The 27055-nt window shown below is 37.7% G+C and overlaps 7 protein-coding genes across 8 annotated transcripts in view; 5 read left to right on the top strand and 2 right to left on the bottom strand.

The window, feature by feature from the left end:
- LOC100636372 (cilia- and flagella-associated protein 69-like) overlaps positions 1–4876 on the bottom strand; it is a 5745-nt gene extending 869 nt beyond the window's left edge. Inside the window, exons 1-20 of the mRNA XM_019997518.1 lie at positions 4774–4876; positions 4613–4678; positions 4451–4563; positions 4199–4398; positions 3998–4071; positions 3850–3928; positions 3664–3803; positions 3560–3594; positions 3375–3501; positions 3257–3308; positions 3073–3203; positions 2911–3021; positions 2738–2852; positions 2412–2579; positions 2236–2360; positions 1428–1631; positions 1309–1374; positions 1016–1145; positions 704–841; positions 34–129 (exon numbers count right to left, since the gene is read on the bottom strand). Coding sequence (XP_019853077.1) covers positions 34–129; positions 704–841; positions 1016–1145; positions 1309–1374; positions 1428–1631; positions 2236–2360; positions 2412–2579; positions 2738–2852; positions 2911–3021; positions 3073–3203; positions 3257–3308; positions 3375–3501; positions 3560–3594; positions 3664–3803; positions 3850–3928; positions 3998–4071; positions 4199–4398; positions 4451–4563; positions 4613–4678; positions 4774–4863 — 2260 coding nt within the window. The 5' untranslated portion in view covers positions 4864–4876. The remainder of the gene's footprint in view (positions 1–33; positions 130–703; positions 842–1015; positions 1146–1308; positions 1375–1427; positions 1632–2235; positions 2361–2411; positions 2580–2737; positions 2853–2910; positions 3022–3072; positions 3204–3256; positions 3309–3374; positions 3502–3559; positions 3595–3663; positions 3804–3849; positions 3929–3997; positions 4072–4198; positions 4399–4450; positions 4564–4612; positions 4679–4773) is intronic.
- A 110-nt stretch (positions 4877–4986) lies between these two features.
- On the top strand, positions 4987–5880 carry LOC105313017 (54S ribosomal protein L3, mitochondrial-like). Its single transcript, XM_011406111.1, has one exon. The coding sequence runs from the start codon at positions 4987–4989 to the stop codon at positions 5878–5880; it is 894 nt and encodes a 297-aa protein (XP_011404413.1).
- A 107-nt stretch (positions 5881–5987) lies between these two features.
- On the top strand, positions 5988–7685 carry LOC105313016 (uncharacterized). Its single transcript, XM_011406110.2, has 2 exons — positions 5988–6996; positions 7073–7685. Exons 1-2 carry the CDS (start codon positions 6010–6012, stop codon positions 7544–7546), a joined length of 1461 nt encoding a protein of 486 aa, XP_011404412.1. The 5' UTR covers positions 5988–6009; the 3' UTR covers positions 7547–7685.
- Positions 7686–7733: 48 nt separating this feature from the next.
- LOC100636245 (putative ATP-dependent RNA helicase TDRD9) lies at positions 7734–14489 on the bottom strand. Its single transcript, XM_019997521.1, has 29 exons — positions 13941–14489; positions 13478–13750; positions 13350–13430; positions 13152–13307; positions 12999–13099; positions 12793–12882; positions 12656–12743; positions 12538–12595; positions 12285–12487; positions 12063–12194; positions 11847–12009; positions 11710–11776; positions 11527–11644; positions 11427–11477; positions 11300–11376; positions 11105–11252; positions 10954–11054; positions 10810–10902; positions 10622–10736; positions 10510–10557; positions 10219–10452; positions 9983–10072; positions 9819–9926; positions 9628–9759; positions 9128–9552; positions 8577–8715; positions 8401–8516; positions 8065–8313; positions 7734–8004 (listed from the first exon to the last, which is right to left on the bottom strand). Exons 1-29 carry the CDS (start codon positions 14406–14408, stop codon positions 7845–7847), a joined length of 4284 nt encoding a protein of 1427 aa, XP_019853080.1. The 5' UTR covers positions 14409–14489; the 3' UTR covers positions 7734–7844.
- An 805-nt stretch (positions 14490–15294) lies between these two features.
- Positions 15295–18546, top strand: LOC100636118 (E3 ubiquitin-protein ligase synoviolin-like). The gene is made up of 12 exons (XM_011406108.2): positions 15295–15523; positions 15576–15668; positions 15718–15870; positions 15919–15967; positions 16067–16170; positions 16216–16342; positions 16760–16859; positions 16915–16980; positions 17149–17405; positions 17471–17743; positions 17911–18085; positions 18135–18546. The coding sequence occupies exons 1-12, from the start codon at positions 15395–15397 to the stop codon at positions 18424–18426; spliced, it is 1818 nt and encodes a 605-aa protein (XP_011404410.2). The 5' UTR covers positions 15295–15394; the 3' UTR covers positions 18427–18546.
- Positions 18547–18617: 71 nt separating this feature from the next.
- LOC100635991 (N-terminal kinase-like protein) lies at positions 18618–23081 on the top strand. 2 transcript variants are annotated; one of them, XM_019997525.1, is made up of 17 exons: positions 18618–18815; positions 18879–18938; positions 19000–19080; positions 19132–19245; positions 19811–19892; positions 19944–20079; positions 20290–20380; positions 20450–20605; positions 20672–20938; positions 21003–21116; positions 21187–21273; positions 21346–21408; positions 21457–21645; positions 21727–21823; positions 22029–22157; positions 22211–22299; positions 22343–23081. In XM_019997525.1, the coding sequence occupies exons 1-17, from the start codon at positions 18711–18713 to the stop codon at positions 22994–22996; spliced, it is 2514 nt and encodes an 837-aa protein (XP_019853084.1). In that variant the 5' UTR covers positions 18618–18710; the 3' UTR covers positions 22997–23081. The 2 variants fall into 2 exon arrangements, with proteins under 2 accessions (XP_019853084.1, XP_019853083.1); XM_019997524.1 differs by having other exon boundaries at positions 22029–22160.
- Positions 23082–23151: 70 nt separating this feature from the next.
- LOC109582662 (tetratricopeptide repeat protein 28-like) lies at positions 23152–26920 on the top strand. The gene is made up of 2 exons (XM_019997505.1): positions 23152–23730; positions 23864–26920. The coding sequence occupies exons 1-2, from the start codon at positions 23248–23250 to the stop codon at positions 26918–26920; spliced, it is 3540 nt and encodes a 1179-aa protein (XP_019853064.1). The 5' UTR covers positions 23152–23247.
- Positions 26921–27055: the final 135 nt, after the last annotated feature.

Genomic DNA, 27055 nt, shown 5'->3' with positions numbered 1-27055 from the left:
AGAGAGAGGGACACTCACACTTGATAGTAATTCATAGTTGAAGTGTTACCTTAAAATCAAGATAATTCTCAACAATACACAATGTTATTTTATCCTCAGTATTAATGCCATCAGATGGATGAGAAAAACCTAAAATAGTGATCAACATGTAAATGTATATGTACATGTGGCAGCACTGGGTTCCTCCCAAAGCATGCTTAAGTGAACTAAAAAGTATGCTTTATACAAGCTGAAAAGCCTAATACATGTACATACATGTAGTACATACAGCTTTGGAAGCAACTTTAAAAATTGATTAAAAATCCAATTTTGATCGAAATCGGCTTAAACCTTCTACACAACATAAGAACATGTATATGCATCAGAAAAAATTATAAAAATGAAGAATTCTCTCCTCGTCATTTTTGGTGAAATTTGGCCAAAAACCCTGTACTATAGTACAGGGACTTTGGCCTAATTTTGGAGCAACTTCAAAAATTCATAAAAAATCCAATTTTGATCGGAATCAGCTCAAACTTGCTACACAATATAAGAACATGTATATGCATCAGAAAATATTATAAAAATGAAGAATTCTCTCCTAGTCATTTTTGGCAAAATTTGGCTAATGACCCTGTACTATAGTACAGGGACTTTGACCTGATTTTAGAGCAACTTTAAAAATGAGGGAACTCCCAATGGAGCGCAGTTCATTATACTGTACCTATTCTGGTGCACAGGGCATATATTTTGGCTCTCACGTTCTCCCTCACGTCCTCAATAGCAGCAGTGTAGTGTCTGGTGGGCAGTGGAAGCATGCCTTGAGCATTCTGTGTAGCACCCATTAGGGGAAGAGTAGTCCCTACATGAGAGAAAAAGGAATAATTATTTACAGTATGTCCATGTGAAAAAAATAATGACCCCTTAAAAGGTAAAAAATTAGTTGTTCATATGTTATAATAATTATTGCTACATGTACATGTACATAATTATAATTTGTACATATACATGTACATGTATGTATAATCAGTATTACCAACTAATGTTCCTTTGTCCTCTCTTGGTAGACCCATGTCCATCTCCTCCTGCCTCCAGATATGAGCCAGCAATGACCAACAATTAATGGAGTCAGTTTTAGACTGCCAGGCAGTGACATGAGCTACAGCCTAAGGAGAGAGGATCAAGATACTGTACATGTATATGTACATGCATACATGTACATGCATGTACATGTATGCATGTATATAGATAATAATAAAAGCTGTGGAACATACATGTACATGTACTGCATAAAAATGTAAATGTTTTTTTATACAGTAGCTCTTTTACCTTCTGATTCTCACATAAATCAACCAATGCTCCCAAAATCAATCCTTTAATATTTGATGGTCCTTTCTATAAAAAAAGCATCAATAATATAATCGCTATTATCTTTATCATTACTGTACATTTAATAGATCAAGTAGTGCAAAGACTCCTCCTTCCTCTAGGAATATATCCTCCACTGAGCTGTGCCCAACAATAGAGCACCAGACACAGTCAACGGTTGATAGGAACAGTCTCTGATAGGAGTCACCATTGACTGAGAGAGAGGGACCACTCTTTAGATATTTCACTAATATCGGTACGCCCTCATAACCACCAAACAACTCCTGATAAAGAAGAAAGAAAGAGAGAGATGAAAAAGTGATACATGCATTTTACATTTACATTTATATGTACATGTATACAGTACATGTACAATTAAAGCACACAAGTATCAGCTCATTTCAGTATAATGTTTGTGTTGCCCCTACACTTAATGAATGTAGCTTGTTGTGTCTATTATTATTATTTCTAGTCAAGTCTTTGTGACTAAATTATTGATTATGGAATTGTGTCGACATACATGTACATGTATACAAGGAAAGAAGATAAAAGTGTCTAGACCCTGAATTAATTGGGTTACCTCCTACTAACATGTACAATATACAAGATAAAAGTGTCTAGACTCTAGACCCTGAATTAATTGGTTTGCCTCCTACTATAATGTACATGTATATTAATTAAGTTAATTGACTAAATGTGCTTATAAAGCACTTTAAAGTGAATGTGTACAAGCTCCTATTATTATTGTATACAAAAATGCTCAATCAAGTAGATTATACATACAGTACATGTATAATGCTGCTCTAAATATTTTAAGCACACCCTTGCCCTCACTCCTGATACGTGTAACAATAATTATAATAGCAGTTATAACAGATGATTCGTTACTTTTCTGTGAATGTTATTCTCACAAAGACAAGAGAGTACCATCAGTGCATCACTCTCTATCTCTATAGTGATCGGGTTGCCGTGGGAACCGGTGGGAGGGGCCAATTGCATATCCTTCAACAAAGCTAAAAATTAAAATTTAAAAAATGTAATAATAATACTTATTTTTCTCTTACCAATGATCAATGGTATAGCTCCTTGTTCGTGTAGGTCTTGTAGTATCCATTCTTCTCCTCTTCCTCCACACACACTCAAGAGGAGACGAAGAGTGTACTTCAACTGGGCAAGCTTATTGTCACGGCCACCGGTACCATGGAAACTATTGCCATGGCCACAGAACGAAGCTATAAAAATGCATATTATTTACTAGCTTAGCTACATGTACGTGTACATGTACATGTATTATTAATTATTGTGTACATGTACATGTATTATTAATTATTGTGTACATGTACATGTATTATTAATTATTTTGTACATGTACAAGTGTACATATATTTACATTCTTCATCCTTTTTATTGCACCATTCTATCAATAGTAACAGTCTTGTGTTTCCCTGGCAACTGATGTAATCCTCTGATAGTTTAGGAGCAAGAGAAGACAGGCAGGAGAGAGACTAGAAATAAAAATACATTAATAATAATATAATAATAATAATAATAAAATTATAATACCAATAATTGTAGCTCTTCAAATTGAGCCGAGGTCCATCCACTATCAGTGGGTGTGTCATTGGAAACTGCAAACGAGAGGAGAGACTGTATGACACTCTGAGAGGACAATACCTGCCAAGAAGAAGAAAGAATTCAAAATAAATAAATTCGATGACTATGTACTTTCAAAGCTGCTGGTAGAGAGCTCAGAGTTACTAATAAGCAAAGTAGTGATTTTATCATTTCAAAGTCCTCCTCATCATATGTTAGTGTCTTCAGTTTAGAGGAAGAGGAACTAACAGAAGAACCTTGATCTAGAAAGAGAGAGAGAGATGCATACATATAGCGTGTGTACATGTACAAGTACCTCTGTCTGAAAACTTAGCTGTCTCACATATATCTTTTAGAAACTGACTCTCCTAAAATGTGCATGTACATGTACAATGTAGACGTAAATGTATTGGATTAATAATGCTTTACTGTACCACAAAAGGTGCTTTGGTTGAATTAGCTGCCAGTAATGAGACTATCATAATAACATCATTCCTCAGTTTTTTATCTTCTTTACTCAAAGCTGTCTCTACTAAAGTATTGAATAATGACTGTAACGTACTAGAGAATGAGAGAGAGAAAGAAAGAATTGAATAATAAAATAAAAAATAAAAATTACCAAATGCTCTTCATTGAGCTGATCTGCTCTGACACCTACAGAATTACATGTACATGCAATGAAAAATAAATCAAATAATTCATGTACATGTATATGTACCCTACCATTATTTGTGATCCATTCTCTAGTAAGTTCCACAATATTTCAATTGACAGAAATGAGATACTTTTATTATTGGATAATAAGTATTCTTCACAGATCAGTGAAGCACCACGCACAGAGAGAATATGATTACAATTGACAGCTAGAGAAAGGAAGAATTATAAGAATAATCTAATTTCTCTCCTTACCACTGTTGTAAGACAGTAACTGAAGTGTATCAATAAATGCTAGCTGAGTTTCAACATTACCAGTTGTGTCCTGTAAATTCTACAACAACAACAATAATAATAATAATAATAATAACAATAATAATAATATTTACATGTAAATATTTACTTTAATAAATGATATAGTGACACCACTTCTCTCCACTAGTACTGCATTATATGACCTGCTGGTACCTTGTAATTCTACAATTAGAAGAAGAGCAGAGTATAATGAAAATTAGTAAAAAAGTAAAAGTACTAACTGAACTAAATCTCACACATATGCATTACACGTATGCATAAATACAGTATTTCTTTGATAGCTCTATACCTAATACTATCTCACCAGGTAGCATATCAAGGTCTTCTTTGCTCCTTCCTACATAGAATGTTCCAATTGCTTTTGCTATTGAGCGTTGGATGAGTTCAGACGAGCAACTGCTACTCAATTTCCCAAGGAAAGACAGAGTCTCAATGACTTGAGTAGAATAAGTGTTCTCATCGGAAGCTTTCTCTTTCAGAAAAGGTAAACTAAGAGGAAGAAGTACATATTGTGCATGTATTGTATGTAAAAGTTATGTACCTGAATAGTGCAATGAGTCTATCCATTGGTTCTTCATAAATTTCACTGTTTTCTTTGAGTTTCTCATTAATTAATGATATTAACTGACACACTTCACTTAATTCAGACAATATCTATAAGATTATGATAGTTATTGAATTTTTGTGTCTCATATTCTCTTACGTATCCTCTTTTGTATTTCTGGGCTAGTCTATGGAGTATTTTCTGGTGTCTCTGATACACATTTTTCTATGATAGAGAGAAGCAAACTCTTTTAAAACTTTAATTGTTAAAAGATATGGAAGAACTAGGAGCATTTAATATTTTCTAGTACTTTAATTTACCGATTGCTTCCCTTGTATGAGCGCCATTGCCCTCTCAAGGCTCATACTAGTCGGTTTTAGATATTCACCCTCAACCAGAGACGAGGCCATTTTGTTTTAGATATCGGTTGCTATAGTTACAAGTCGCCCACGTGTGTAAACCCCGCCTACAAAAGGGAGGGGTTGGTTGATTGGGCGGTGCACGTGTATCCACGTGTCAAATCCAGCATAAAAATGGCGTCTTCTTGTAGGACTCTTGTGAGTCGTTTTGTTCATATACTCCGTCCCTATCCCTCGAGGAGGTATTGGCTATCTGCTACAGCTACCTCTGATGACGTGCCTCCATTAAAAACCATTCAAGAATTAAAAGAGATAGATCCAAAGACCGGAGAGAAGAGGATTGGCAACAACTTTGTTTATGAGATGGAGCTCTCTGCCCTCGCCAACCGCCTCGGGTTTACCGCATCCCAGCTACCCTCCCTACAGCAAGCCCTCATAGACAAATCAGCAATGAGCAGTAAGGAGGAGGAAGGGCACAACTCTCGGCTAGAATCGGTTGGCAAGGAAGTCCTCACTACATTTGTACGTGGGTATCTCAGCAACGTTTACCCTAACCTAGAATGCACTCATATCAAAGACATCACAAAGTATCTCACAGACGAGCCAGCACTCGTTAAAATTGCTGACTACATTGGGATATCAAACCTCGTCGTAATAAGAGAAGGTTACAATGAGTCTAAAGTTAGCAAGTGTTTGAAGGCTGTTTTTGGTGCTGTGCATGCTGATATAGGGGAACAGGCAGCACACTCTGTGATAGAACAGCTAATAATACCACAATTGAAAGATGCTGATCTAAAAGACCTCATTGTTATTAATGACCCAATGCGGACTTTACATAATATGCTTTATACCCAAAAGAGGCCCAAACCTGTACCAAGGATGATAAAAGAGACGGGAAGATTGTCCCATTTCCCTACGTTTGTCGTTGGTATTTATTCCGGCAAAGTGTTAATTGGTGAGGGAGTTGGTAGCTCTATCAACAGGGCTAAGGTTGAAGCAGCTGCTACTGCCCTACGGCATCATTATATGAAAGAGATTAAGGGAGGAAAGAAGAGACAAAAAGAGTAGAACGAACAAAGGAATGTGGATACTTAAGAATTTTTAACAATAATAATTGCTTAAACAATTATAGGGTGTGGCCTTGGGTGGGGCTAAGTTGCTCTGCATGCAAAAAATTGATTGAGCTGTGCTATAATCATGTCGTCTTTTATGCTCTTTCTCCTCCTGTTTCTCTCCTCAAGCCTCCACTTAGCCTTTTCTTTAAGGATTAAAGGCTCGTATGACGTATCTAACGAGACGCTCCATAAAGAAGGGCAAATGAAATACAAGTTTTTAGATAAATTTGGTATATTCAAGGGAGACTCTGTCAATCTGTACGGTAGCGTAAATATCACAGGTGATCTGCTATTCGCTTTCATAAAGAAAAAGGTATGGGATAAATTTCACCCCGGGTCCTCTTGTGATCAGTTGCAAACCCAGTCTTTGAGATATAATAATCGTTTTGTACAACCATTACCTCCCCCTAACCCGAGCTCTGACCTTACGCCTGTGTCTTCATCGTCCTCCCCTCTCTCACCCTCGGCCTCTCATTCTATCAGCATGAACACTGAAATGAACGAGAGCACCGATACTGAGTTTTGGTTTGCTGTTTTCATTTATTGCAGAGAAAGCAACAATGCCTGGATGATACCCAATGATTCTCTTAGCCTCTCGTATGAGATCTTCATTGTTAACGCTAATCATGATCACAATAACGACACTAGTCCATTTACTAGGCAGTTCCCTGGTAACGAGAAAGGATTCCTCTTCACGTACTTGCTGTTCAGCGTATTCTATGTCATTCTAATCCCAGTACACCTCCTCTCTCATCTCAAGTACACTATCAAATGTAGGACACCTCAAATTATTAATCTCTTTTCTCTCGCTCTCGTCTTTGAGGGGATCAACATTTTCTGTGGCCTGATACATTATGGGATCTACGCTCACAATGGATACGGGGCCCCGCCCCTTAATTACATGAAGACCTTCTTTAATTTGGTCGGGGATTGGTTTTTGATCATAGTCCTGGTTTTAATTGCAGGTGGGTGGATGGTAACACTGAGGACCGTTAAATGGAGACTGGCTTCTTTTATATTCATCTCTTTGTATATATTTGTCACAATCATTTATTACATCGCCACTGTGGTAAGAAAACAGAGAGAGAATGTATTTTTATTATATTATTTTTTATTTTATTTATTGATTCTTCATATTTTTATAGATATACATGAATGTTCAGCCATGGGATACGCTCCATCCATTACAGGAATGGCCTGGAGGGATCTACCTATTTGCCCGAAGCCTGCTACTCTTTTACGTTTGGTACCAAATATATCACATCCATCGTCAAGAAGAAACACTGCAGAAGCTCCGCCTCTATCGGGCATTATTTGGAATATTTACAGTCTGGTTCTGGTACCTGCCAATAACTGTTTTCATAGTGACGCTGATTAATCCTGTCGTGTCTTGGGTGGTGCTCATTAATATCATGAATTTTATGAATTTCATCGTCAATGTCGTCATGGTGGCTTTATTCTGTCCATTCTGGTCTCACGAGTATTTCCAGTTTCAGTTTAATGTAGAAACCTCCTCAATGACCTCTGCCCTCATGAACAGCTCCAGCTACACTAAGAAGTATCAAATGATGAGTGGCAATAGTTACGACAAGAGAGAAGATAAGGACCTGATCCTATGAAGAACTTAAGTGGAAGCTTAACATCAGGTGCTAAACTGGACAAGAAAAGTTTAATAATAGACTTGTTATCTATCTATCTATATTATTTGTATTTTTTTCTATTATAATGATTGTTAGATTTTGTGTGATAATTTTTTTTGTTAATGAAAAATAAATGAATAATAATAATAATGAATCAAACATGAAATCAAATATGAAAAAATGACTAAACCAAAATTAGCTTTGATTAACAAGAAGTTTTGATTGATGAGATATGATAACATAATGCAACGAAACAGTTATAGTACAAAAAATCCCTTCATGTAGGTGTGGCTCCTTCTTTAGCATCACTGATTTCCTTCTTTAATTCTTCCACTGCCATGTTGTGCTCTTTAGTATCAAAATGTCTGTGGAGTCCAGCAGTAGAGGAAGAGTTCAAATGACATAGCGGACATGTATAATAACCAGGAATATCAGATCTGACATAATAACAAACAACAGATACATCATTGATCCTTCTATTCCTCTTTCTCTCTTACCTGGTTAGTTTCGTTTTCATATCGCTAATCTCATTCAATGTGAGTATCATTTTAGTGATTTTGTGAGATGTAGCTCTCTCTCCACTTATCTTGACTCCGCTATGCAGCTGGTAGAGAGGAGGGAGGGGAGAGTCGTCCAATTCTCTGACTTTGATACGTGGCTTTAGTACATCCTCTGGACGAAGGAGATTCCAATTTGAAGAATAAGAAGTTAGGGGCTCTACACTTTCTCTTGATTTCATGACTAACCTGTGAATAGGAGAGAGAGAGAGGGAGAGAGAGAGGGAGGGAGGGAGTGATGGAATAGCTAGTAGGAATTATATTCATGTGTCTTACTCCATTACACTTTGTCTGGTCCTCTTTTGCATTCCCTTGATCAAATCGTGTGAATATTCTATTTTATTATCTTCACTTTTCAAACTGAAATTGATCTGTGACCTTAACATATTGATCTGGGGAAAGACAACAAATAAATAATAGTATCATTATTATTATTTTAATGATATTATTACAGCATCAATGTCCTCTTGAGTTATTAAGGTATCAAACACCAATTCCAAGTCATGTTCCGGATAGTGGCTCAGTCCAGTCTCAGTATTGTATCCTAATCCACACACAGCCCCTATATACTGGCGATTCAATGGGTCAACCCTAGAAACACATCAAAAATGAATATACTATGTCCTTCAAAGTTCAAACAATGTCACAACTGAACTGTCCTATAATGTAAACTGTGATTTTGATAAACCAACAATAATATGAAGTTAGTAATGTAGTTACACACTAAAAAAGTTCAGTAAAATTTAGTACAGCAGTCTTACACATCAAAAATATGTAACTGAAATCAGCTAAAACTTTCGACATAGCATAAGGACATCAATATGTATCACAAAATATAATAAAAATGGGGGGTGTTTTTAGAGCCATTTTTTTGGAAAAAAAAGATGGGCTACAGTACAAGGAAATTTCCAAAAATTGGCCCATTTCTTTAGATGGCCATAACTTGAACATTTTTTGAAAAAAGTAGTCCAAACTGAATCATTGTGTTATGAGAGTGACTGACCTAAGCTCCATATGAGGGCAGAACAGCATACAAAGGATATGAGAGAAGCCTGGTCTATTGGGCATTAGTGTTGTATTTCTGGTCAGGACTGAATTGCCAGCTGAATTTAAAGCAACGTGAGCAGCAGTCATCATCCTATGGTGCTTATCCTGAGGCTCTGGATTAAATACTATCGAATTAACAGAATCCTTCTCTATCTTTGTGGAATGGAGCCCCATCACGTTTGCCATGGAGTAAAAGGATACTTCGTACGGGTTGGAGGGACCCCTTAGTTTCAGGGTGGAGAGGCTTTCGCCACGATAGCGTCTTGAGGGCTGCTCTTTACGAGGTGGCCATGGAATGGATTTAGCATGCACGGATATGGAGGATGAAGGAGATAAGGTAAAGGGGTTGTTTAACTGTCTAGCAATACTGTCATGAGACAACTGGAGAGATAAGGATAGAGGGAGGGGGAGGGTATATTGATAACAATTATTATTAATACTGTTGTTATGAATTACTTTAGAGTCAATGGGCTCTTCATAGCGGCAGGCCCATCCCTCGGTAATCAAAAGGTTATTAAAATGAATTTCATTTGGTCCAGTAAGATCCCATAAATCAATTCTCAGTGTGCCGGAGACTTCCGAAAATATCTTAAATAAAAAAGTAGGAGACCAATAAAGTAATAATGTATCAAGAAAAGAAGACATACTTTCATAGTTAGTTCTTTTTCAGTAACTAATTCGTTAAATTTCTGAAGAGCATCTTGTCTCCATTTATCATACATTGGTTTGACTCCAACCAGCTGACACTCGAAAGCCTTTAAAAGATCACACCTACTTATAACCACACCCAAAAGGAATGCCCAGCACTTACCTGACGAGGCAATTGATAAAGTGAATCGGGGAGTTTAAGTACAAATCTGAGGGGGATCCTCTCTTCATTGCCATAATCAATGAACATAACCTAACGAAAGGACATTAACATGTTACTGTGTCCTAATAAAATCTGATAATGTCCCAACAAAAGGACAATCACCCACAATATCATGCTACTGTGGAGTGTGGACATGATAGAAGAAAGAAGTCAAGGAGCTATATAGTCCATCTAACCTGTACAAAATCCTGAGATAATACATTCATTACTAATCCTCTGTAATAAAGTCCATCGACTGAGTACAATGCCAAACAATAGTGACCAGCCATGTCTTTCACAGCCACCGAGTTACTCAGTGGGGGCGGTTTAGAAGGATGGATGATCTTCTTAATTGTGTCAAATAGTTCACGGAGTATGGAGTGAGTCTCGGAATTCAAATATTGAGCCCAAAAGTGTCCAGGAGTGAGAACCTGTATGTATAATGTGACATAGTCATGATGACATTGTCAATAACTATTAATAATTACGTCAGTTATCATGACCCGTTGGTATTCTTCTTTGAAATTTATGACTGCCTAAAGAATTAAGTTTATTTATTAACAATAATAATAATAATAATAATAATAATAAGCAACGTACAGGTGGAATATCATTCTTATCACATTGAACCGGTTGAGTGTAGAAGGAGGAAGGGGAGGCTGATTGGTTTAGCTCACTGGTTGGTACTGTTAGGCATAACTTCTCACGTCTATGTCTATGATAATAATAATAATAATAATAATAATAATAATAATAATAATAATAATGATGATGATGATAGTGATTACTTCATTTTTAGTGCTACATATACTGAAGGGAGGGCATTAATAGCATCACAGAAACTAACCACCTGCTGTGGCCTTCGAAACTCAACATACAACCTAGCAAATAATAATAAATAAACTCTCTCTCTCTCTCTAATGCTCTCTTACCTAGTTTGTTCAAAATGGAGTGCCTTCCCTTCACCAATGTTATTAAACAGCTCAGCAAATTCTTCATAGAATCTTTCGGCACCAGCAGGCAGACCAGACACCTAATAAAATAATTAATCAACAACAATGAATATTAATTAGTTCCATGTACCAGTACGGTAGTCTTTGGATCGTGTCCAGACATTTCTCTACGACTCAAGTCTTCGTCAATGTCCCCAAAATAAAAGTAATTGGGATAAAAAGCCCCTCCTATCACTATCTTGAGTAGTAAGACATCATCATCAGACATGGTCCTGTGTCTGTGTTGAGCAGTAAACAGGAAGATAGGAAAAAGGTGTGGTTGTACCTTGAAATGAGACTCTTTGTCATACGAATATTAAACTTGCTTAATCTTTCCTTTAGCTCATCAATAAGGCTACGTAGCTGTAGAAAAATATATATAAGAGTAGAATAAATTTTCTACAGGCGTTTACATCTTTCATTGCATTAAAATTGAGGAATCTTCTTTTACACCAATCCTTCTCCTAAAAGAATTAAAAACATCAAAGTGTAATTTTTACCCTTTTCCTTTACCTTTCTATCGTTGTGAGAGTGAAATGCCTTCTCATCTTTCATAGAGCACCAGGCTTTATAAGCATTCAATATAGCAATACAGTCACTGTAGGAGTTCTCGGCCCATTCAACTTTTGAACTAACAAGAGAGAGGGGGAGGGAGACATTTATAAATGCACATGTAGATAGACTACTATTAATTACCGATATGATGATAAAAAGTCATCATAATAAGGCTGTACAAAAATAGACTTTAAAGAAAGGGCAGCACCTGAAAAGAAATAGAGAGGATACATGTGTACAGTTGCATATATAGAGAGAGGATGGGAAAATTGTCTTACCAATGACTAGGCACTCCTCCAGTACACCAAATACATGTCCAAGTAGCAACAGTTTACCAATTTTAGGATCAACCGGTAGATCTGCCAGTATTTCCCCGAGGAAAGTCAAGTGGCCATCATAAGGATCAATCTTATTATTAATCATAAGAGTAAGCCCACCCACCTAATGACAAGAGAGTACATTGTGTACTAAGTGTGTAGTGCATTCTGCTGTACCTCCTTGAGTGTCAGAACAGCTTTTTCAATTCCCTTGAGGTTAGGAGGAGTAATGGCCCAACGTAGTACTGACTTAGGGTCACCAATATCCAACCTTTTACTGTATAACACCACTGACTCTAAAGGAGAACGCTAGGAGAGAGAGAGAGAGAAGGGGAGAGAGAGGGAGAGAGAGGGGGGGGCAGTGCATACATACATGTACAAATATAATCTGTGACTTACAGCCATTTCAGGTGTTGTATGTTCATCAATAAATTGAGTATAAAAGTTGGCAGGTATTAGCTTGTAACAGCGACCATTAGCGACCCTCCCTGCCCTTCCTTTCCTCTGGAGGAGTGAGGCTTTAGACGCCCACGTCAAATTAAGATACTGATAGTTGGTCTGTTGGTCAAACATTAGCTGCTTTGTGAGACAGAAATCAATAACTGGAGAAGAGAAAGTAATTTAAAATAATAATGCAAATTTATATGCCCACCATATCGAATATCTGGTACAGTAAGTGAACTCTCTGCAATGTTAGTAGCTAGAATGACCTAAAACAGAACACATGTAGAATAATGCATGAACACAATGTATCTATACGTGTACACTACCTTTCGTTGTTTCTTGTCTCCTAACTCTACAAAAACTCTCATTTGCTCCTCAGGTGAGACAGTCGAATGCAATGGCAGGTAAACCAAACTGGGATGAGGATTAATTAGAAAAGTGGTGCACTAATTTTTAAACTTACTTTAAATCTGAACACTCCATTGATAGTTTCATTTCCATTCTTTGGATCTCGGGCATGCCGGGCAAAAAAATTAAGACAGAACCACGAAGACTGTTGGGAAAAATTAATAAAAATTACTGTAATCTGTTTGGGGCAGAAATATTTTAGTAGTTTTGCAAAAAGGTAAAAAAAAAAAGCAAAATGAAGTGGTAACTCTTTCTCCTTACTCTTTATTCTTATCCAGTTTGTCAAAGTGTCTCAAAAGCCTACAGGCTATCAACATGGCATTATCAGTGATGGAAGGACTCTCTAGAGTAGGAGGATCACACTATAGTAATGAAAGGAGCTACAATTATGACCAAAGCCAACTCAAAACTCACCGTCCCAAATTCCTTTAACTCATCAAGAAAGAACTCATAGACAGGGAAAACTCTACCTTCGATTTTGAGAATAGGCGGGGTTATCGGCTTATCGCCACGAACTTCAAAATATTTAGCAAATTTGGAACTTTCTAATGTAGCTGACATCAAAATAACCTGATAAAAATATAAACATTAATTATTATTAATATTATTTACTTTAACATTTCTTGAATTAGTTCTCAATAATCTCAAAACGATTAGCAAACAGAAGTCAGTGTCTTTATCTCTCTCATGTACCTATCACAAGACCACACCCACTAATCACACTAGACCACACCCCTCACCTCATCAAGTATTACGTGTGTGTACTGGTTCATATTCTTCTCGTTGATTAGTTTCTGGATTAGAGTACCAGTTGTTACAAACGTCAGCCGAGTATCGTCAGACGTTTCCTTATCAGCAAACACCTGGTACCCGACCAGAGACCCCAGCCTCCAGTTGCGGCACTGTGACACGTATTTAGCAACACTCATGGCTGCTATTCGTCTGGGCTGAGTACAGATGATGTTGCAATGGTTACCACGTCGGGCATAAGACTCCAATACATATTGGGGAACCTAAAATTAAAAAATAATTATTCTTGTAATGGTCTTGAAATGAGAGGTGAATCTTCTTTTCTCTCTCAAATACTAAATTAGAATCATTTTATTTTATTTTACAATCTATGATATTTGCTCTGTTCAGACCCCAACCGTGAGGTCGGGGTCTACCTAATAAAGAAATAAATTTGTAATAACATAAATATACCTGTGTACTCTTTCCGCTACCAGTGGACCCCTCAATTATCGTGACCTGATTTGCTTCAATAGTTGATAATATGTTTTGTTTGTACACGTCTATCGGGAGTGAGGGCGTGGAATTAAAATTGAAATCATAGTGATCAAAGACGTCCGTCCTAGAGCACACAGGGGCAGGTTCGTAAGTGTAGGCAGCCTGAGAGGCAGAGGCAGGGTCGCCAGGAATAAAGAGACCCCCTAACTGAGGGTCAGTGTAATAAGGATCCAACACGGGGAGGGTAGGGGGAGGAGGAGGCCTACTGGCTGCCTCTTCAGCATCTCTGAGAGCTTTACGACCTGCTGAAGAGATTGGACGAGTAGGAGGAGTGTAGCCTTTGATTTTTGGCACTGGCTTAGAGAGATCAAAGAAATCCCTCACTATGTCTTCAGTGATTATGTGCTCAGAAGTTGACCACCACGGAGTGTCCATATTACTCATGGTTGATTGTTTTTACAATATCACAGGATAGAGAGATGCAGAGAAAATGGCACGTGATCATTGATGAACACGTGTGAGGTAACTTTTAATATGGCGGGAAGTATGAATGAGCATGCGTAGTAGGTTCTAGGAATAATAGAGGCTTCCTCATTATTAATAAATTATTATTAGCGTATACTTATTTTATCGATTTTCATGAAACTGACATTTAGCTGGTACTTAATTTAGCGTTTTTGATCATTTGGTATTAATAACTTCCGGGCTAGAAGAATTAATAGGACGAGCCTAAGCAAGCTATGGATTACGTGGTATGATCTACATGTATGAGCAAGCAAAGCAATTGCACAAGTCTAAATGCTCTAATACAGTAGATCTTGTTGCATTAATCTTGCTTAAATTGCTCCATCACTGACTCTGCAGCCACATGTAAAGTTATCTTGCTTACAGTTAAAAGCAGTCACTGAACGAAGAAGATTGTCATCTGCTTTGTTAACCTAGGCTAACTGCTAGCAGAGAAGTCTTTGGACAGCAGTTTAGTACTATCTTGCTGACTGTTTGCTGCAAGTAAGCTTAGACTTGCTGACGCCCGCCATTTTATACACTGTGACCACACCCACTTTCAATTAAGAAATTTAAATTAGCGCGGGTTTAAGTTAGCGATTTTTTATTGCTAAAATTCGCTAAATTAATGGAACAATGGGTGGGGTTGAGGTTAATGGTAATTGCAGAAGAAATTTTTTTCAAATTTTGGCTAGTAGATATGCACATATATAATGGGGGAAAATATTGAGAATTTCCAGAAAGAATAATGGGAAAATTTATGAGCATAATAGGCTCAGGCCTAATCACGTGGTATAAGGTGGTCATTGGTCAAGATGAAGGGAGTGTCTTTTAAACCTACATGTAAAATTAAAAATGCAAAATGGCCTCTTTTGTCAATCGTGAAAAGCAGGTGAAAAGCTAGATTAAAGAGAAAAAGAACCATCATGAGGATGCTAATGCTCACACTGGCCACTACAGTGGTCACAGCTGGTGTAATCATGAACGTGTATTCAAAGAAGAAGCAGTTCTATCCATCAGTCACTTACCTCTTCAAATCATCTCGCTGCATGAGTGTATGTATTTATAACTTAATCATACATTTTATTTGTCTCTTTCCTTTCTCAGGTTCTCTACATTCAGGCTTTTCTCATTGTGTGGCAGTTGGTCAAATTTTTTAAATTTCTGTTCTTTGGTACGTTAAGAGCCATAGAAGTTGAGGTGAGTCACCACACCCCCAAATGCATCTATTCATCTCCACCCAATTTAGCACCTCATCGAACGCTCCTGGTTTGCAGTTTTGGATACTTTTATACTACTAGCTGCGTTTCATGAAGAACTGAGTCCAACATTTGTTAGTTTGATAGTGCTGGTATTCATAATGAAGAGCTTCCATTGCCTTGCATCTGATCGTGTGGATCACGTGAGTCAGTCACATGACTCTCATGTGACGTGATTTGTTTATTTTTAGATGGAACAGAGTCCAATAATAACTTGGAAGTTTCATATAAGAATTGTTGGTATGCATGTACATGTACATGTACACAATATTATTATTATTATTATTAATTATTAATTATTCTTTCCTTCTCTCTCTCTCTCTCTCTCTCTCTCTCTAGTCCTATTATTATTATTAGGTATTATTGATGCACTATTCATTAAGGAGGCATGGCAAGTCGTCAAATTGAGAAAGCGATCGGTAGCTATTGTATTTGGATTAGAGGTATGGGATTGGGTGTGGCCTCATTTTGAAGCCCCACCTCTTTAGTATGCTATAATGCTTACGGAGGCAGTGAAGGTTTTCATGAAGTACGTGTTACACAGTATTGACTTGAGGAGTGAGAATCCATGGGAGAATAAACCAATTTATATAAGATACTTTGATATAGTGCTAGGTAAGAGAGAGAGAAAGTAACAAGTTTATATTCATAGGCGTATCTAGCCTTCTCCATCTACTAGGGCACTTAATTAATTATTCATATAATTAATTAATTATATCTAATTAATTAATCATACCTTTAACTATTGATTGGGGCAATTTGGGCAAAGGCATTTTAAATTTAAGACCTATAACTGCCCTGGTGCTTGAATAAACACTTGTAACATGTAGGTGTGTGCTAAATTATTGTGGTTAACAGTGGTAGCTATTGTGGTTAACAGTCCTACCACTGTTACAATACTGTGTATAATACAATAACTAATGAATATAATTATGGCTGCAAATTTCTACCTGGGCAAAGCCCGTGCTTGCCTGGGTCCAAATATGCCTGTGTTTATATTATCTCTTTCCTCTCTCCTTCCTCTTCCTTCAGGTGTTATTGAGTTACTATTGTATGCTGGTTATATGGTCTTTATGTTACTGTTACCATCCATTCCATTGCATATTGCCAGGAGGATATATAGAGCAGCTAGGTGCTTCTTCTATCAATAATGTATTCAGTATTTATGTATTTTTTTCCTCATGTAGAGATTTTCATAAAAACGTTTACGACGTCATTACATCTCATCAAGCTATTCGGAACCTCAACACGCTGTGAGCCATTTCCCCCTTCATCTCTTTGTCTCTTTGTTTATGTTGAGGTTGTGTTAACTCTAAACTATCATTCCATGTTTACTAATTCATACATGTACATTTATTAATGCTCAGAAGTCATGTACAAAAAAAAGTAGGAAGTTTTGATGATTGAATTAATCCTTTTAGGTATCCTGATGTACCACAGGATGAGTTGTTAGCTGCTAATAATGTCTGTATTATCTGTCGGGAAGAGATGACTCAGAGATGCAAGAGGTTGCCCTGTAATCATGTATTTCACACTAGTTGCCTTCGCTCGTGGTTTCAAGAGCAGCACACTTGCCCGACCTGTCGGCTTGATGTATTGCGCAATCCAAGGCCGGCACAGCAGCAGCAACAGCCACACCCACAGGCTCCACCTCTTAATAATAATCAACGCCCACCAGGTTAATTAATAGTGTCATTGGTGTTAATTTTATTATTATTATTATTGATAATTAGTATTTATTAGTATTTATTCCACCGATGTATGGCTGGCCCCCACCTCCTCAGCAGCCACGCCCACAAGACGCCCCTCCAGCTCAAAATATTCATCCGCCCCCTCAGGCTGTCCCCCCACAAGGCCCCCCTGGTGTAGCTCCTCCTACTGCTCCTCCCATTTTCCCTCCTAATGTCTTTAATCCCAATCCAATGTTTGGTGTTCCTCCTCCTCCCCACGGGTTTCCCCTCCCTCCCCCTGGAGTGTTCTTTCCTCCTCCACCTCCTCTCATTAATCCAGTTGATGGTATGATAATACAATTATTTCACATTGTATGATAAATTAATAATAAATAACTAAAGAAACAAAAATATGTTTATTATTTATTATCATTTATAACCAATCAAACAGTAGAAAACAAACAATTATGAATCTGAGATAGAAAATTATTTTACAAATTACTTTATTCTTAGATGATTTTCTCCAGTCGGTATTGAGGAGTTTAACCGATGAGCAGCTAAAGGAGTTGGAAGGAATGGAGAGATCCAATGTTGAGGCACGGATTGTATTACTAAGGAACATACAGCAGCTACTGGATGCAGCTGTACTCCAAATGAACACATACACTAACGTCATGACGTCATTAAAGTGAGTCTATTGTAATTGTAGCAGTGAATTAGGGAATTTTTTTTCTTAGTATCCCTCCAGGTCCAGGATATCCTCAGGATATTCCCGTGTCACCTCAGGATACTCAAAAGCCTCCCGTACCTGAAGGACGTCCTCTTGAGGAGACGTCTCCAGACGAAGGAAGAGGAGAAGAGAATAAAGAAGAAGGAGGAAAAGAAGAAGAGGAGGAGGAGGAAGAGAGAGGAGATGTTCTTGATTCAGAAATGCTTAGACAGAGAAGGCTACAGCGGTTCCATTCTCTTCCTGTTACTAGTTCAGAGAAGAGGAAGGAAGAGGAGGAAGCACCAGCTGAGGACAATTGAATTACAATGTACATGTATATCAGATAATAGCACACATTCTAATCAGGTGTTGATTATTAATAAATAATAACAATTTTTCAATAATGATTAATATTTCTTATGCTTAAGAAGCAATCTTAACTCCTAAGGATGATATAAGCAAGATTATGCACTCTTGTTTCAAGCTGACAAAAATAATCAATAACGTGGGTGTTTAAACATTAATTTAAAGGGAGTGGTTACTGGGCGTGGTTTTAAAAGAATCTTTTTCTTTAATTCTTTTTGTCTTTATTTTCTTTTGTTACATGGGTCAGCAGCAAGGTAAGGATCAGTTACCAGTTGATATAGGGGAAGAGATCAGTTCTCTCTCTAACAAGACAATATGGAACGTGCACTTTGGAAACAGAAAGGTTTGAAAAATAAAATAATTAATACTTTTTATGTAAACTTTCTTCTTGTTTCTGTACATTTAGCCTGCTAATGATCCCGTTTTAGTTTTTATATTTAATTTTGCTAATAAAAGCGATGATGAGGTACAGTCTAAAATTTATAAATAAAATTGAAATTATCTTTTCTAATTATTTTATTATTTAGATACGCCAGGCACGGTCCGCCCACTTACGGCTCAAAACATTGCGTCATCCAAACATTCTACGCTACATTGACGGAGTTGAGGTGAGACATTAATTAGAATTAGTGCGCCCATGTGATAATTGAATTTAATAGTTACTGGATAGCATTTATATGATGACCGAGGAAGCCACACCCCTTCAAGAAGTATTAGAATCTGCCACACCTCCTTCGGAACATTTAGTGTCATGGGGGATACATCAAATAATTGTAAGACTGAAAATTTATCATTCTACTGGTAATTTTTTGTTGACATGTCCTCCTGTGTCTCAATATTTTGAGCAAATGATTAAGTATGTGTACATGTATATGTATAATGGCATCTGGAGCAACTTTAGAAAAATCATTAAAAATCCAATTTTTATTAGAATTCATTCAAACTTTCTACACAACATAAGAACATGTGTATGTATCAGAAAAAATTATAAAAATGAAGAATTCTCTCCTAGTCATTTTTGGTGAAATTTGACCAAAGACCCTGTACTATAGTACAGGGACTTTCGCCCGATTTTGGAGCAACTTCAAAAATTCATAAAAAATTCAATTTTGATTGGAATTTGCTCAAACTTTCTACACAACATAAGAACATATATATGTATCAGAAAAAATTATAAAAAGTAAGAATTTTCTCCTAGTCATTTTTCGTAGAATTTGGCCTGATTTTGGAGTAACTTAAAACATTTCTAAAGCAATTAATTTTGAGCTCAAACTTTCTACATACTGACATCTGATTTATCATGTCTTTTTTCTCCCTCTCTTTCTTTTTCCCACTCAGAAATCAATAAGTTTTCTTTCTAATGACTGCAGTTTAATTCATAACAATGTTGCCATTCATTCAGTATTTGTGGATGCTGCAGGTTAGTGTGTCATGTGACTATCACATGACGTCCTTTTCTCTCCTCCCTCAGGTGAATGGAAGCTGTCAGGTGTTGAATGGATGTACTCATACAATGATACCAACATTCCATTGAAAACATTTCAAAGTCTTAATAAATATGATCCACCGGAAAACATGAAGCAGGCTAAAAGGAAGACGGAGAAATGGTAATTACAAATGATGCAATGTTAATTATATTATTATTATTATTGACACTTTGCCACTGGGACCTTCTTTTAATTAATTTATTTAGTTATTGTTATTATTATTATTATTATTATTGTTGTTATTATTTTATCATTATTATTGTTGTTGATTATTATTATTATTATTATTATTATTATTATTATTATTATTATTATTATTATTATTCCTAGGTCACGTGACATGTGGGGCTTGGGTTGTCTGCTGTGGGAAGTTTTTAATGGTCCGATACACCAGAGCTCTAATTTAAGGGATACTTCAAAAGTAATATTAAAATAGTTACATACGCAAATTTGTCTTGTCACTTTTTTTTCTTTTTTTTTCTCCGTACAGTTTCCAAAGAGCCTCTCCTCCCATTACTTACAGTGTGTTAATGCTAATCCAATGGCTAGACCCAATCCATCCGAACTATTGCAGTCTTTAAAGGAGAGAGGAGGCTACCTTAGCAATACCTTCATATCACTTAACCTGAAAATAGAAGAGCTTCAAGTAATTAATATTTTTAAAAATATTTGCTACTATTAATAATTCTTTTTTGTTTTCTCTCTCTCTCAGCTAATGGAGGCTGATAGGAAGAATCATTTCTTTGTTGAGTTGAACAAGTCGCTTGATCTCTTCCCTGACTCATTTGCTCATCATAAAGTCCTCCCTCATCTCCTCAATGTGTTTGAGTTTGGAGGAGCTGGTCCCACAGTCCTTGCTCCATTATTAAAAATTGGTAAACTGCTACCAGAGGACGAGTATCAGAGGAAGATAGTTCCTTGTATAGTAAGATCCTTTGGGTCTAATGACAGAGCAACCAGACTGAACCTGTTGCAACATGTAAGCACAAAGCAGCAGAATAATAAACATTGTACTATAAATTACATATACTCTCTCTTTATAGTTGGATCAGTTTATTGATCAGTTGCAGCCTAGTGTGTTAAATAATTCCTTGTTTGGTCAGATAGTGACTGGTTTCACTGACACTGTGCCAACAATCAGAGAACACACCATTAAAGTCTGTTTATTGTTAACAATAATCACATACAAATATCATCACTCCCTCTCTCTCTCTCTCTCCCGTCCAGGCCTCTCTATTATTAGCTCCCAAGTTGAATGATTCTAATCTAAGTCAATTATTGAAATTTTTTGCTAAATGCCAACTAGATGAACAGGTACAGTATATTATTAATTACTTATAGACTAAATTAATCATACATTTACATGTACATGTCTATACAATGTAGGCTGGTATTCGTACCAACACCACTATATGCCTTGGAAAGATTGCACCTCACCTGAACAGCAAGGTACTTGTTCCAATTAATGCACAGACTAATGACTATGATATACTTTAGACTAGAGACAGGGTCCTTGTCTCAGCATTCACTCGTTCCCTTAAGGACCCGTTCCCTCCTGCTCGCTCAGCTGGTATAGGAGCACTGGGCTCCACCCTCTCTTACTACACACCCATTGACATGGCAACCAGGATCATCCCCTCACTGAGTCACATGACTGTAGACAAGGACCAGTCCGTCCGAGAGCAGGTGGGTGGAGCTTGAGAAACAATGTACATGTAATAAATGTTACGTATTATGCAAAATGACACTGCGATGATTGGTTTTTAGACATTTAAAGTTTTGAGGCTGTATGTCGATAAATTGGAGGAACACTCAAAAAAGATGGAGCCGTCGTCTGACGGAGAAGGAATTGAACAAACTGAAGGTATTATTAACAAGCTGTCATAGCATAAATCTAAAATGTGTTTGCTCAATACATGTACTGTAGATATAGTAATACTAGTGAATATCAAGTTGTCAAATTGTGTTTGCTCACAAATGACACTTAGTGTTTTCTGTGTCTTTTACAATACTTGTACTGTAGATAGTAATAATAATCATCATCACGATAATGATTATGATAATTACAGGGGCGTCCTCATCAGTGGCTAGTTGGACTGCTGGTTGGGTCAGCTCAATCAGTAAATATGTCTCCACCTCATCATCTGCAAAACCTGAAACCACACCCACTGCCCCACCCACATCATCTTACCAACCTAGTAGTTAGACGCATTCCCATTAATTTATTAATTACATGTATGTACATGTACAGGCCAGCGACAGACACAAGAAGTCAAGGCTACCATACCTACTACCTCTGAAGAAAGGAGAGATGATAAATGGGATGAAGACCAATGGGAGGTTTGGTTAACTACGCCTCTATTAATCTTATTATTTATTTTAGGATTTTGGTAATGAGGACACTAAGAAAGGAACCACTCATTCATCATCAGGCTGGGACGATGAAATGTGGGAGAGTTTTGAGCCAACGCCTAAAAAGACCACACCCACTGGCCGGGCACCAGCTTCATCCTCAATGAAGCTCTCAAAGAACAAGTTGCTGTCTCCTCCCCCTGACACACCCCCTGATGATGACTTTTGGTCTCGTTTAGAAACATCAAAACCATCAACAAGAGGTAGGGATAAAACCACACCTCCTCCGGTACCATCTAGCATGTTTGACATTAAAGACACCAATAAAACAGGAAAAATGGGAGGAGCTAAGATTTCAGGGGGCGGAGCTAGTGGTGATGGATGGGGGGACTGGGACGATTCTGAATTTGAACCAGTGCAGGACCCGGTGAGGGGGGTCAGTGAAAGTGAGGAAACTGGATCAAATGTTATGACAAACGAGGGCTGGGAGTTTGAAGGTGGTGGGTGGGAAGATGCCACGCCCATGAGTAAACCTGTCGCAAAGCAAGAGCAAGAATTGGAGAGACAGAGAGAGCTAGAGAGGAGGAGAGAGGAGAGAAGAGCAAGACAGGAGGCAGCAAGGAAGAAAAGATCAGCTGGTATGTCACTGAAACCAACCGGACTGGGGGCAGTCAAAAAAGACTGAGGGATGAGTAATGAATATTTTTCATTATTAATTATTTTGTTTTATGATTATTATTATTTCAATGGCGTATGGTACGTAATACGTAGATATGATCACGTTCACAAGTAAATTTAGTGAAGTGCTGACTCATTATGCCTTTGATTGCCTGAGAAAAATCAGTAAGGAGGATTGAGATCCAGTTTTGTCGGGAAGGAATAATTACACCTGAGAAAGAAACGGTTCGATCTGCTGAAGAAAATAATAGTATAAAAATGGTTGATCGAGCTTCTAACCAGGATGACGAATTCTATAGAAATCTATCTCGTAGGTGTTCCGGATTGAAAGACGTCCCTATTGTTTCTTTACGACTGGAGCTTTTAATTAATGAAATTAATCCGATGGTGATACCTGAAAGTGACACCATGGCTGATGGAAGTGGATTATCAAATGCGAGATCAAATGAAACAAAACCAGAAATGCTACCAGCTCACGCAAAAACTTCACATCAGGATACTAGTACTGTTGGGGCTAATAATCGGTGGGTCCTTGACATCATTCAAAATTTGAAGCCCACTATATTAGAGCAGTCTTATCTAGAACGAAGTCTGCTTACAAGTGATGAACCTAGCCTACCACATACAAAGCAGGCTCGACAGCAGACTACATATGCACCAGAATTATCCACTCCAGAGCCATCTATTGTTTCACCGAACAATTTAGATCAGGATGATTGCAACTCATCTAGTGATGAAGAGGTAATAAAACTGATAACTATGCCCTCCTGTTTCCAAAATGTATTTGCTGTTGCTACTGAAGTAAACTAGTTTTAATTTTTATTGTTGCATGACAAACATTAACAGTGACTATAATTTGTATTTGTATTTATAGGATCTAATGTCCTTTGAATCAGGTAGTGATAGAACCGAAACCAATTTGGTACAGATAATTAAGAAACCAAGTTTAACTGATAGAGCACATGTGAATGAAATGAGGGATTTATTTGTTGAATATTTGCAAATACAAGCATCAATAGCAGCACCTACGCCGAGACCTGACACAGGAATGCCTCTAAATTTGGTAATCCCCACAGTTTCGGAGGAATTTTTAGCAACTGATGAAGAAAGGATACTTTCTAAAATTGCATCTCCGGAAAAATCAACAGAAGCTGACAAAGTCGCCACTCTCATTCAAGATGAAGCTGATCTGGCAGTTGTAACTTTTAAGTCTTTCCTTCACTCAATCCAAGAGCAAAACGATGCTATGTATTATGAAGAAATGCAGTTAATGCTGAAAAAGCACAGGCATTTAGCTAAAACATGCTATGATTCTGCTGTTGCCTTATTTGGAGAAGGCCTTGCAAGCTTCGTGCTGAAAGAATATGAAGAATCGTTTGAGAAGTTTAGAGAAGCAGAATTAATCCTTCAAGATTGTGTTTGTTTTGATAAGTCTATTTCTAATGATTTGTCATTGTGCCTCATGTACATGGGAGATGTAGAGATCAGTCAAGGTCACTATAAATCAGCTCTAGAATATTATGAGAGAGCCATTGCTTCCCATCTGCACCATAGTCCACCATCACAATTGGAAGAAATTTTTAAATTGGAAAGGACAACCCTTTCTGCTATGTTATCAAAGCATGCTCTATCTCTTTGTAACAATGATTGTGTTGTTGATTCTGAGGAAAGATATAAACAAGCCGTGTCCTATCCTGACACCACTCCTTCAGATATCATAATGGCTCATACTGGTTTAGGTAATCTCTTACACAGTCTTGGTAGTAATGAAAAGGCTGCCCCAGAGTATCTTGCTGCTATAGACATTGCTGAAAAGGAAAAGGATTACCTGTCACTTGCTTGGGCCCATGGTAACCTTGGCAACACGTACCTGAGCTTAGGAAAGAGGGAAAAAGGTCTTAGCCACCTCCAGACCTCTCTTGATCTCACCCTTGAGCATGATTTTGATCCTTCCTCTATTAGTCGTGCTCTCAATAACCTTGGTACTGCCTATCAGTCTTTGAATGAGCTGGACAAAACTGAGATATATTTTGATCAAGCTCTCTCTCAAGCTATTTATGCTAATGATGTGGTTGCCCAAGCCAGAGCTTATGGCAACATTGGTAATGTGTACATGTTGCTCAAGGATTTCTTGAAGGCTATTCCACACTACACTGAAGTCCTGAGGCTTAGCAGGGACAGGTCTACTGTATATGTTGCTTATCATAATCGTGGTTGTGCTCTGTTTGAGTTAGCTGAGAAGAAGAAAGGTGAGCAATACCAATTCACTAAAAGAGGTGAGTTCCAGTTTATTGCTATTGGGCCTGATACAGGAGATATGGATTACAAGCACCAGCCTGATGAAGAGTTGGATGGTCATACTACTGAGTTATACCAGCAGGCACTCAAAGATCTCAGAAAAGTCATCAAAAATGTTGAATCAACTCTTTCTCATTCAAGTTCCAGCACTATTGGTTTGGATCTTTATCTCTCTTTGTTTCACATCAACGCCAAGACCTTCCAAAGAGCCCAAGACTGTGCCTTTAACCTCAGAGACCATTACCTCTCACTTACTATTGCCGAGCAAGTCAGAGCTCGTACACTTGGTGAGCTACTCCTCAAGCGCAAATCACACCAACTGCCTACCACATTCAGCACTCCTCTTAATATTGATGCAATTAAACTTGCAGTTGAATTACTACCTGACCCTTATACCCCTGTGGTTGTACTCTCTTACACTGGTACTAGACTACTGGTATGGGTACTAGTATTTGATGGTAAGACAGTGTCAGTTAATTCCTTTGAGCAGGAACCAGATGAGGAGCTATTTGGGAAGCAACTTGATATGTATCTTCGATATGAGCTAGCTGATGACCTCACTGGTAATATTGACCTTTATGGAGAGGAGGAAGAAAGTGGAGAAAAAACAAAAAAACTAGTGAAAAAAGAAAAAGGGGCCAAAAGGAGCGGTCCTGCTAGAAAGAGAAAAATCCTATCTGATCTTTACAAGATGATAGCTAAGCCATTGGAAGCTATACTCAAAGCAGTTATACCAGAGCCTATTCTTCACTCAAGGGGTCCTCACAAGCTGATCTTAATCCCTGATAATAGCACCAAAATGATTCGATTCAATGCTCTACTAAACGAAGAAGGAGGAGTTTATTTTGGCGATAAACATACGCTACAGTTTTTTCCTTCTCTCCTTTGTCTGAGTGTAATGTCACAAGCTCCTCCTACAGTGATTCGCATCAATGGAAACACTACTGGTGGTGTCCTCATTGTTGGTGATCCATCTATACCAGCTTTCAAGTTTGAAGGAGAAGATTGGACTCCCGGACCTCTACCTCATGCCAAGAAGGAGGCACAATGCGTCGGGCATCATATGAGAACACCACCATTGCTTGGGGGAGAGCCAACAAAGGTGTTATCAAAACTGAGCCAAGCAAAGTTGATTTATTTAGCTACACATGGCTCAGCTACTTATGGGTTTGTTCTATTAACTGGTCATTGTTATGATAGACAAACAACATTCACATCATCTCTTCGCTATCATGAAGATGAAAAAAAGCTGTTGCTTTATGCAAGTGAAATTGAGTCTCTTCGTTTACAGTCTTGCCTTGTAATACTCAGCTCGTGTGATTCTGGCCGGGGGAAGTTTAAGGGAGATGAAATACAAGGAATGTCCTGCTCTTTTCTATTAGCAGGAGCAGCTGCTGTGATGACATCATTATGGAAGGTCCCCGATCAATCTGCATCCTATTTCATGCAGTATTTCTATTGTTATCTTCATGATGGTCACACCAGTAGTGGTGATGTCCTCATTATTGGTGATCCATCTACACCAGCTTTCAAGTTTGAAGGAGAGGACTGGACTCCTGGGCCTCTACCTCATGCCAAAGCATTCATATCACTTAATCTGAAAATAGAAGAGCTTCAAGTAATTAATATTTAAAAAACATTTCATACCATTCTTTATGTCTTTGTTTTCTCTCTCTGTCTCTCTGTCTCTGTCTCTGTCTCCCTCTCCCCCTCTGTCTCCCTCTCCTCCTCTGTCTCCCTCTCCCCCTCTGTCTCCCTCTCCCACTTC

The sequence above is a fragment of the Amphimedon queenslandica genome, unplaced genomic scaffold (genome assembly GCF_000090795.2).
Source record: "Amphimedon queenslandica unplaced genomic scaffold, v1.1 AMPQUscaffold_13365, whole genome shotgun sequence".
In the NCBI taxonomy this organism is placed as follows: domain Eukaryota; kingdom Metazoa; phylum Porifera; class Demospongiae; order Haplosclerida; family Niphatidae; genus Amphimedon; species Amphimedon queenslandica.
This window is presented reverse-complemented; position numbering and strand designations above follow the sequence as displayed.